Source organism: Lupinus angustifolius, chromosome LG16 (genome assembly GCF_001865875.1).
Source record: "Lupinus angustifolius cultivar Tanjil chromosome LG16, LupAngTanjil_v1.0, whole genome shotgun sequence".
In the NCBI taxonomy this organism is placed as follows: Eukaryota; Viridiplantae; Streptophyta; class Magnoliopsida; order Fabales; family Fabaceae; genus Lupinus; species Lupinus angustifolius.
In genome coordinates this window covers 16,456,911-16,469,895 of record NC_032024.1, presented here as the reverse complement: position 1 = coordinate 16,469,895, position 12,985 = coordinate 16,456,911, and the positions used below count along the sequence as shown (strand labels likewise).

Genomic DNA, 12,985 nt, shown 5'->3' with positions numbered 1-12,985 from the left:
TGGCAATGTTAAAGAAATATGCCTTAACCAATCATACATTATGGCATTACTATTAAGTTTTTATTTTAATAATTACTATTTTTAATAGGTAAACATAACAACTTCCCTATAAGTAACCACATAATTTTTATTATACTCTCATGATTCAAGAATTGGAAAGGCAGAGAAGTTAGGCATAGCATATGGCATTCTAAACTATTTTTTAGATTATTTTGCCCTACGGTTAAAAACACGTATGTTATTCATGCATTCACATGATTAAGAGCACACATATTATCTGTATGTTCAAATGGTTAATAACATATATATTACCCCGTGGTTAATAATGTTATTCATGCATTCACATGATCTAACATGTTCAAATACATAAGGAAAATAAATGATAATGATGTTGTGAAACTTCCTATTAAAAATGTTACAAAGAAAATACCAATAAAACAATTGTCATAAACTCCCTTATGACATATTCAAAAGTCATATACTTGCAATATCAACACCATTAAGAATCATATATATAATAAAACAATGAATTTCATATTCTTCATGTCAAATTTCATATAATTGACTACCCAACATATTATTACACCCCTAAATTCTTAACGTACATCCTCCCACACATGATAAAATTACACCCATACTCATTGTTCATTTACAATATATTATTTAATAATAATATATAATAATAATAACATTTAATAATGTAATAATAATAACAACATTTAATCATTTTATAAAATTGTACTTACATCGATAATACGAGTGACACATGTGTTTTTAACAATGTGAATGTACGGGTAAAAAATGTTTCACCATGTCACCCCATGATAAGTGTCACAAGTAACAATCTCAACTAAAAATTTTCCTCCTAAAACATCTCATTTTCTTAATGTACATCCTTCTATACAAGATAAAAGTAACTTGTTTTATATGAGATATTATTTTAAATTAATATCAACTCATAGGTTTGATTATGTAGAGTGGTAGGTACATAGTAGTATCATAGAACCTTTTTGGAGAGAAAAACTATGGAGGAAGTGACATGTGACAAATGGTGATGTGAAATGAGTTTATTTTGTTATATAGTTAATAAAGTTATTTGATTGATTGATTATTAAAATATATACATTGTAAAAATATGATTATGTAGTATGTGTAGGTACATAATAGTACCGTGACGTCCTTTATATGAGGGGGAAAAATTAAGGAGGGAGTGATGATGTGGGAGGAGTTTATTTTATTATACAGTTAATTGATTATTAAAATATATACATTGTAAAAATATGATTATGTAGTGTGTGTAGGTACATAGTTGTACCATGAAGTCTTTTAGGATGGAGAAAATTAAGAAGAAAGTGACATGTGACAAGTTATGATATGAAAATAGTTTATTTTATTATTATATTATATAGTTAATAGATTATTAAAAATACGTTATAAAATTGTGATTATGTAGTGTGTGAAGGTACGTAGTAGTACCATGGAACCTTTTAGGATGGAAAAATAAGGAGGAGGTGACATATGGCAAGTGATGATATGAAAGAAATTTATTTTATTATATAGGTAATAGATTATTAAAATATACATTATAAAAATATGATTATCTAGTGTGAGTAGGTACATAGTAGTATCATGAGACTCTTTAGGAGTATAAAAAATTAAGGATGAAATGACATATGGCAAGTGGTGATGTGAAATGAATTTATTTTATCATATATTTCATAATTATTAAAATATATCAAAATATACATTTTAATTTAATGTGATTATGTAGTGTGTAGGTACATAGTAGTACCATGAAGCCTTTTAAAAGAGAAAAAATTAAAGGAGGGTAAAAAATTAAGGATGAAGTGAAATGTGGCAAGTAGTGATGTGAAATGAGTTTATTTTATATTTAATACAATATGATTATGTAGTGTGTAAACACATAATAGTACCATGAAGTCTTTTAGAAGAGAAAAAATTAAGGAGGAAGTGATATGTGACAATTGATATTGTGGAAGAAATATATATTATTATATAGTTAATAGATGTGTATTATAAAAAATTGGTCGCTTTTTAAATTTAAAGTTTGGCTAAGAACGAAAAGAATTATTGCCAACAATTAACTAAAGAATTGTTATTTGTTCTGTTATTATTACTTACTTTTAATTGAATGTTTCATATAATCAATTAGATTTTTCTTCATTCATGCATCTTTATAGATGAATTAAAGTACTGCTTTGTGCTGATATGTCCATTTTATTCATATTTTGATTTTATTAATTCACTCCATAGTTTTACTAGTTTATTTGGGACATCGACTCTAATTCTACTATTGCTTATTGACAAAGTATTGTGTAGATCTAAGCAAATATAGATCCTATAATGTCATATGGTGATCTATTGTTGGAAATAATTTAGGCATTAATGTCTCAAATATAACAATTTCATATGTTGAAAATTTATTAAGAAAACATAAGAGATGTTCAACCTAGAGTTGCACTATCATTATGGGAGTAAATAATCTTCATTCTATCTCATTTTGGGATACTAGACATCTTATATTCATAAAAAGTCAACGAGATTGTTGTTTAGATAATGAAAGTCACACTTCAAATCAAATTGTGAAAATAAGATATTCTTGTTTTTAAGGTAAGAATATATATATATAGTGAGGATTTACTCTTCATCCTATCCATCAATTTTATGAACATCTAATGGTTTAGATCTATTTATTAATTCAAATCGTTGAATTTCTCTAGAATTGATAGCTAGGATTAGGAGTAAATTTAAAAAACTTACTCTTGAAGTAAGTGGATCTCTCCTCATATATATATATATATAGTATATATCTTCAAAATATCTTTATGTGATAGCCTCATTTACTAGATCACCCTTATTCATGAAAAGTGAAGAAGGCATGTTCATATGGCCTCATTAACTAGACCAAATCTAGATGGCTTAAGGAAGGTGACTCTAATTCTAAGTATTTTCATGGTCTTATGAATAGTAGGAATCATCATAATTCTATTCATGGGCTCAATATCCAAGGCCATTAGATTGATCTTTAATCACTTTGAGAATCTTTTTACAGAACAGAGCAGAAATCGTCCGACTTTGCATGGTGTTCCCTTCCGCCAATTAGATTCTTTGGCCAATGATTCTCTTATTGCAAGTTTTGATGACGAGGAAACTTAAAATGTTATTTGGGATTGTGATGGTGGCAAGAGTCCTGAGCCTAATGGGTTTAACTTTAAATTCATAAAAGCCTTCTCGAATATCTTGAAGGATGATATCATATCTATGATCCAAGAGTTTCATGTTAATGGTAAAATCTCCAAAGGTGTCAACTCTTCCTTCATTTGTCTCATTCCGAAGAGTTCCAATCCCCAATAGGTGGGCGATTATAGACCTATCTTCCTTATTGGTTGTTTGTACAAAATTCTGGCTAAGCTGCTCGCAAACAGATTACGGAAAGTTCTCGGGAAGGTTTCTAATCCAATATCTTATCTTAATTTCAATGTGTAATCGATTCTTGTCTTTCTTTGTTTTGCTTTATTTTTTTATTTTTTCAACTGTAATTATCTTTATTAATATAATCTATAAAAAAAATAGTAGACCAACCTCTTTATTAATGAAAGATGAAGAAGCATGATCATGCATTTCTATATAATGATAGATCAACAATGATTGAAAAGTTGGTTTAAAATGATGTGGAAGCTCACAAAAGAGAAACATCCAACTTCTTCTATAATCAAAACCTTCGCTTTAATGTAGAATAAAGATAATTGTCGTTAGTCCATTTCACTTTACCTTTTCAGAAATTAGTTAAAACCAAAATATATTCTCAACCAATAAAATATGTTATTGCAAACCAATTTTAATAAAACAAAAATAATAATAATAATAAATATCAAAAATTTCAATCATCATAATATATTTTCATTAATTTGAAATAACAAATCAAAGAGAAACTGTTTTTCCAAGCAATCCATCTTTCTAAATTGACCAATGAATATAAAAAACAACCTTATACTTCACATTAGACAAGCCCTTCACACAATAAAGACAACAAGTCATTTTATTCATCATTTCCTTGTTTTTATTAATTAAACATTGCCTCACAATATTACAATGGCAAAGTCCAAAAAAGAAAAACAAAAGAAAGACCAAAGCCAAACTCATATACAAAACATGCATACCCATCAACCTTAATACAGACACAAAGATAATAAAAAAATGAAAAAAAAAACTAACCCAAAAAAACCATTATATATAAACAAAAAAAAGAAGCAAATATAAAACAAAATCAGAAAAGCTTTCTTGTATTTTACTATAAACACCATGCATCCATTGCACCTACATGTCCATTTTCTAAACAAATGGAGTTGAATCTAAGCAGCTGAAGGTGCTGTTACATATTGAACTTTTCCAACCACTGATAGAACCTTTGAGAATGGTTCAATGTCAACACCATCATTTGGCTCTTCTGTCACATTCAATGATTTCTTGTAATCAAGGGAATCATCATTATAAATTTCCCACCATTTCTTCACTAGCATTTTTATGTCCTCTCTTTGCATATTTTCTTCTTTCCCTGTATACCTCCATGGCTTTGATCCCTGAACAAAAAAATAAACATATTAACCTTATGATTTCATGCTCTTAAATAAGGACATAAATTTATGATTCCATTTTATTTTGTAACACATATTTGTTATTGATTTTACTATCATTTGCAATTTATTTTGTTTTGTAACACAATTTTTCATTGATTCTATTATCATTTGCAATTTATTTTTGTACCTATGGTGATATTTATTTGTCATTGATTCTAATAATATTCAATGTTATGACAGTAATAATGAAAATAGACTCAAGGTTTTACTTTTTTTTTATAGAGATTAGTATTATAGCATTACAATTACAATCACAAGGTTTTAATTCAGGTTTTAAACCGAGTCACATCACAATTTAAATAGAAACATTATTATTTTGATCATGTATCTCTATTTTTCTTTAAAAAATAGATGATGCACGAGTCTCCCACATAGTAGGTCAGATTAAGTTTCAGGATTTGAAAACATTGGGCTAGGATAATTAAAACCCTAAAACTTAATTCACAAATTGTATGAAAAGAATCATCTCAAGTACTTAAGATATAAATTATTAATTTTATTTTTGTACGTACATAGAGGTAAAAGTATTATCACATTTTATTTAAAGGGTAAAAATGTCATATCATTATCATTTTTTCCTTTGTTTTATCGTATATTTCTCTCTCCAGTACTCGAGAGGATACTAAACCAATATTGTAAGTACATGCAATTTATAGTCTTGCTAGTCAAAGATAGGTTAGAGTAACATACCGCAGCACAATAGTGAACAACCTTAACTTTATCAAGGTCCACATTCTCAGGGTGACGCCACAACATTGCAAGAACAAGGTTATAAACCAAGGGAATTGGCCTATAAATGTCCTTAAAGTACATATTCAAGAAATCTTGTTCTGCAAATGGTGTAGGAGGGGTAACTTTAAGGGTCCTCAATAGGTCATAATAAGTGTCCATGCTAGGCTCAAACACAAACATTCCAGCATTGAAGTACTTAGAAGGTGGTTGTCCCAATTCTTTAGGCCATTGTACCTTATTAGGACATTGTTGGCAATACCCTATTTTGTATTGTGGGGTATGATTCCATGTCTTTTCACAGAAACAGTCCATAACAGCATAAAAGTTACCATTTGGCATGTCAAATAAGTGATCTATGTTTTCAAACACTTGAATGTCACCATCTAAGTAGATCATTTTGTTGTATTCTACAAACTGCAATTCCAATCAAGTAACCTCGTTAGTTTTAATATAAAGACACTAATCAAATAAAAGATGAGCGTTAAGAACCAAGAACAGAAAGAAAATATGAATTTCATTGAATGATTGAATTTGAGTATTGAATGAAATAAGTGAATAATAGTTTACGATGAAAGTAAACTATTGATAGAATGAAAATAAAATCTACCGAACCTTTAAGATAATACTTTTACCTCTAAAAGTGAAATAAAAAGATAATCACTAATGAGAAATTGTTACATCATTAAAAAAAAATTAATAACTTGTTCACTCCCTTAGCCATCAATAACTTGCAATAAATCTAGAATAAATATTTTTTTTATCTCAATCATATATTATTCCATGAGAAATATTATTGGTTATAAAAAAATATCCTTTACTTTCACATCCCAGGTTTTTAATCTGCTTGTTAGTATAACACTATATTATTGGCAATAGAAATATAACTTACTACTTTTATTTATAGTATATATCAATCTAAAGTAAGTATATGTGGTTCAATTGTTCAGAATTTTGCATGCTGCAGAAATATAGAAATAAAAAGACAAGGAGAAAAAGAAACCACGTCATGTAGATCTTAAGAGTCCACGTCCCAGAAAAACAAACGACTAAAAATATAGGTGTTAAAAGAAAGAAAGGAGAGAGAATAATATATATATAAAAAAGTAAAAAACTATTTGGGTCCCTAAATTTTTTTTATAAAAAATTGTGTATAGTAATTTGCTATTCAAAAATTTAGAATGATCCCATCAAATTTATGTGTATCAAATTTGGTACCTAAAAATTCAAAAAACATATGATCCCAAGAATATTAAATGTAACCTTCTTTTAAGATATAATACCTAGAAAAAAAGATATAATACCTAGAAAAAAAAATGTATATACCAAGAATTTTATATATTCTCATTATATCATTTAATAATGATTTATATTTAATAATGATCGACTCATTTTCAGTACCGGAGAGATAAGTGATATCAAAAACATAGAAAATGTGATATGTTATTACATTAGTTTATTATGATAACACAATTTTACCTTTAAAACTAAAGGAAAAAACTAAACTTCCTAATAGAGAGAAGTCTAATCCAAATAAATGATGTACAATATATTAATTGTGTAATGATTGAAATATTGATTGTGTATAAATTTTTACATTAACATATATAAATGTTACACTCTTAAAATATTAAAAGATATTTTGACTCGCATTCTCAATGTTTATTTTTGTATAACCAAAAACTAATCTTCTTGTTTGGAGTTTATTAACGTCTCTTTCGAGATGTTGCCCACAAGAATCATACCTTTATACGACAATATATAAAATCTAGTAAGATTTTATATCTGTGTACCTAAACTTCTAGTATTACTAATATATATATAGATAGGAGTCCAATAACACTACTAATAGTAAAAAATTGAAGAAAGAAAGTAATATAAGTACCTCCCATATACGAAGCTTAGAATAATTAATGACGTAATACGCCATAGCATAGTGAGTACCCTTATTCTCCGGTGGATAAACCGGTTCGATCTGACGGACAACACAGCCCTGATCCTCCAACATCTGACGGTGGTCAATGGGTACATCTGGCAGCACCGCCACAACCAAAGGGTACTCACTTTTCACTTTCCTTAACCCTTTCACCAAACCAATCACACCATTCACGTAGTCACCATTTCCAGCTAGAAATGTGACGTAAGCATGACGTGGAAGTGTTTTTGGCTTGTTGGTGAAAGTAGAAGATGGTTTAGCCATGGTTTGAGTAATCTCAGGTGGTGCCATTTTTTAAAAGTTCTTAGCTTAGAATATAAGATTGAAGAGAAGATAGAGATATATGATAGTGAAGAGAGTTATTTTTTGTTGAAGGTAGAAGAAAGAACGGTGGGTATTTAATATATAAAGAACTAGCCAGACTCGTCTCCATTGTCCGAGAGAAGAGACTTATAGGAAAATACACCAAAAACTAAAAATAATAATATTTATAAATTTATTTTAGCTTTGAAAATACACTATAAAATCTAATTGTTTTGTCCAATAATGTAGATGAGTCTTACTCATAAAGAAGAGAGGTTATCATCCTCTTCAATATTAGAGAGATAAATATACATAAAATAAGAGAAAAATAACGTGATTTGACACTTTTATCATTGAGATGTAATAGTATATTATTTTTGTCCTTAATATATAAATAAAAAAGTGATGATTTACTTATCTTGTTCTAGTACTATAGATGGATGAGGATATCATATCTTACTTTAGGTTCCAAACCAATTAAAAAGTTTCATGCAATTAAAAAGAAAAATCATAAAAAAATTAAATTTTAATATTATTTTATGAAGTTTAATTAGTTATGAAATAAATTTTTTGAGAAATAAGATCTTACCAGAAAATCTTTTTCGAAGAAGAGGTGGTGGGTAATTTGTGGTTAAGTTAGAATGAGTTAGGACCTCTCTATTAATCGAAAGACAATTTCATCAAAAAGTAAAGAAAAATATAATACCTAATGACAAATTTATTTTAATTACAATGAAACGATACTATTACTATTAAAAAAAGGAAAATATCTATATTTATTTCTTCATTAATAGAGAAGATCATTATTCCGTTGGAACATGATGATTTTGTTGACTGGATGTTAAACACGTGTCCATTTTGATGATCTAACCGTGATTGATCTGTTATATGAAGATTCTGGAAACGGTGGCAATGTTGTGGAAGACACTCGAAAATGCTAAACAGGAATATTCTCGTACGTGCATGCAAAAAAGTGTTAGACACTGCCTCACCCGTACTTAGTATTATATTAAATATAGAAAAATATATATACATTAATTATAAGAGTTTATACATTATATTATTTTTAATTTAATAGATAATGAATAATACTTTAATCATGTATTAATTTTTATATTAATAGTACACAATATAATACTTATATAATATATATATATATAATATATATATATATATAATATATATATATATATATGTATATAAATGTTGGCAGAATATATATTTTCAACAGTTTAACTAGGGTTTTGATTTGGATCTTATGACAATGTAAACTCTTTTTTCTCAAGGTTTCGAGTGATGAATATTGATAAAACGGATAGAAATTGAAATTAGATACAAATTTTAGTGTTAATATCAGAATATGCTTCATAACTCATAAGTAATATTTCAGCATCCATCTTTGTGAATAATGAGATCTCCATGTTCAACCTTTTTACAGTGATTCCGCAGCTATGTTGTCTGAGAAAATGGGAGATGGGTTGCTCATCAGAAAAACCATTTTTTTTATACCCGAACCTAAATGTTGATCTTGAAATTGAACTTAGCCTTAGATTTGATGACTAATCCGACCTCAAGCATCGACCGAACTAATTTTTAAACTCAAACTTAATCATTATTAGATTAAATATAATGTATATATTTTTTAAATAGTCATTTCATCATTATTTATTGTTATGAATATATAATTTGATATATGAAATAATATATATATATATATATATATATATATATTATCATTTACATGCATATGTATATCATGAAAAATTAGAGAATCAATCATATTTTGGCTAAAAAGATGTCATTACTCAACACACACTTAAATAAGCACATACAAACATAACAATGGGTGATCATGAGATGAGATGGGTCAGTGATACAGTCAAAAATACGAAAGGTTGACAAGTGTCAAACCTAGAATGAAAACACAAGTTTGCAAGCGACAAATCTGATAGATAGAATTCACTAGAAAGAGAAATTCTCAAATTTTACTATGAAGATAAGATGAAAAGGTCACGACCACATTGCAAAAAGTGCTTAAACGAAAACCTAATGCAAAAATTATTCAAAACATAAATAAAAACAAAAAATCACTAAAAATATTCAAATGTTGTTTTCGGGCCTGAAATGAGTCTGGATGGCCTAAAAACCTATGTTTTATGTTTTTTGGCTCGATTCCCTATCTAGAATGGTATAATAATAATCATTTTGATATCGAACGCCAGACTTGTGCAAATCTTGCCGGTCATTTTCCATGAGTGACTTCGTCTTCGATATGCGTAGTCAGCCTTCCTACATCAGTCGGATCATGTGTATCTCTTACGAAACCCTAAATATTGTCCGACTCCAATTTTTAAACATAACTTCGGCCATAAATATGATGAAGTTCAACCATATTCAGCTCCAATCATAATGGAGTCAAACCAAGTCAATAAATATGATCGGAACATACTCATCCGTAGTCCATCCCACCAAAGGAATGTGCAGGTCCCCTTTAGACGAATGGAAATCATGTATCTCTTTGTATCTCACTTTGTATTTTAATCCAATTAAAAAGTCACTTATAATTGCAAATAGTAGTTCTATCCTCATGCAGTACACGATATATAACTTTTGATTTTAGTTGCAAATAGTACAGTGTCAGATCTTTGTTGCAAATTGCAATATGATGCTTAAATATGTCTATGGAAAATTTAGTAAATCATTCATGCATCTAGACAAAAGACCTTTCTTTGATGTAGCATCCTGTGACGAACAAAAAGACCTATTATTTGTTCATAGTTCATTCTATATTTCTTCTTTTACCTTTTCTGATATAATATAATAATAACTAATTAAATATAGTACCACTAGGTTTCTATATTTAATAATGTATAGAAATTTATACATTATCCATTATTTATCTATATTATATATTTTTAAATTTGATAATAATTGAAATAAATAATAGATGATATAGTAATGATAGAAAGACTTTTACACTGTCACTGTCATGTATATATTTTTTTTCTTTTATTATTAGCTGATCTAAGAGAAGGTATCTAATTCGTGTAAATTTGTATCATTTCTATTATGGGGAGTCCATTATGATATTGAGATTGTAACATGCAGTGCAAATAATAATTTAATAGTCCTGATTTAATAAATTAAATTATAAATCACATCTTTCCTCTTATCAAAGTTCGGTTGAATTCGTGTTCACGATGTTGTGACATGTGTCGTTATCACAGAATGCCAGCTGTCAACGCTAATAGGTTTTGCGTGTCATGTTTTGCCACCTGGCAAGTTTTTGGTAACTACTACAGCCACATGCACTCTGGAGTGTTCAACGCTCTCACCTTCTAGCACTTTCTTTCTGTCTCACTCCCTTCTCATACAAGCTAGATACCATGTATACATGGCAAAACGGGTGGCTCATAAATATAATTTAAGAAAAATAAGACAACTTTAAATAAGTTATGATATAATGTGATCTTTATTCCCTAAAAATTGTAATCTAATTTGTTAAACTTCATATAAAATATTAAAAAAATTGTTAATTTTTTATCGTCAATTACTTTATTTAGCCTGTTTTAAAACGGGCAGAGCAGTGAATTTTGTCCGTTAAGCCAATACGAGCATGTCCGGGTCCACTTAAATTTTTACGGGCATTTGGGGACACGAACTAAATGGGCCGAGCTACCCGTTAAATTTGTTAATAGTATATTCATTAAGTAGGTCTTAATTGACCAAAAAGTCATTGGCCTATAACATCTTGCTAGATCTTTAGGATGACGAAAAGATAATTGATTCATGTGAATGATATTTGTTGGTAAAAACAACCACATTTTCTAAAAAAGATTATTTTCTTACCTAAAAGATGAAAGAATACTCTTTCTAATACAAAATATAAATCTTAATTATATTTTATATATATAACGAAATTATAATTGAAAACTAGTGTAATATCTATTTAAGTATTTATGAATGGTTTTAAGACTTTTATATATTATTAGTTATATGTTAATAATGTTAACTTACTTATGATTTGTATAAAATATTTTATCTTATATTTTTATACAAATGCTTAAATTTGTATTCTAAATTTCAGACATTGAAATCAAATAGGTAGATTTTAAGGTTATGTTTTGGAGTCACTATAAGTGAATAAGAGAGATCAATTAAGAATCAGAAGAAGGAACGCAATTCTCTTACTTGGTTTGGAGTAAAAAATTTATACTGTGAGTAATAAACTAATGATAATATTAGAATATTTTTTCATTTAAAATGTAATTAACAATGGGAAATAGACAATAATATATAGTTTTCTTCAGAAAAACATTAAAATTTGGATAACTATAAAAATAGACACACGAATTTTTTTAAAGAGTTTGAGAAACCATCCAGAATTTTCTCATGTGATTCATTCCACTCCCAACAACCGAAATGCTTTGTAAACTCATCTCTCCCTTTCCCTAATTACACTCCAAAACAAAGTACCGAAATTGAAACCACCAAACTATATGAACTTATCGAGTAAGACTCATCTTCATTAGCAAGTTATACTTTGTAGTGTATTTTTAAGGTCAAAATTATAATTTTAATGAAAAGTAAATGTTATTATCTATTAAGTTTTTAGTGTATTTCCCCTCAACATGCCTCTCCATTAGAGAGGAGTCTAACTGGAACCCTTATCACCACTAAAAACTAAAGTTCAAAACATAAACAAACAATAACAATTTGCAACTCACTCTACAAACATATCATAAATTTGGAGCTTGATCTACACGAGTTAGAGATATGACTGAGATTCTTTTATTTATTATTTTAATAAAAACGACATCGTTGTTACTTTCTGAAAAAGAATATGCATTAGCCACCCATTTAGATAAACTGGTTGATTTAATGAATATCACGAAAGTCAATAATATTGGCTCGTATTAATTAATGCAAAGAAAAACTGATGTGAAATTATATATATACATAAGGACAATCAATAACAATTTCCTAATACATCAAAAATCAAATTTTAATTAAATTTAGTTATATTTATGGGTTTCAGTCGGTGATTTTTCTATTAAACTAAAAAACTATATTTTTTTTGTACTACTAAGGATATTTTTTTATCCTTTTAAGTAAACAACTAATTTTTTTTATGATTAGGGATTATACTGCTCTAAAAATTTTGTAGTTCAAAATATCTCCATATGTTGTTATATTAATAACTACGTTTTGTTTAAAATACTTATAATGAGTAAGTTAATATTAAAAATTCAAGTACATGATGACTTCTCCATGCATAATTCGTGTATAATTTTCAACAGAAAGTTACAGTATTTTGGACACATGTATATTCTTTTAACTTATTAACATATATGCGACA

General features: G+C 27.9%; 1 protein-coding gene across 1 annotated transcript; it reads right to left on the bottom strand.

Annotated features, from left to right (window-relative positions):
- LOC109329042 (galactinol synthase 1) lies at positions 4,037-7,701 on the bottom strand. The gene is made up of 3 exons (XM_019562705.1): positions 7,273-7,701; positions 5,349-5,804; positions 4,037-4,601 (listed from the first exon to the last, which is right to left on the bottom strand). The coding sequence occupies exons 1-3, from the start codon at positions 7,612-7,614 to the stop codon at positions 4,374-4,376; spliced, it is 1,026 nt and encodes a 341-aa protein (XP_019418250.1). The 5' UTR covers positions 7,615-7,701; the 3' UTR covers positions 4,037-4,373.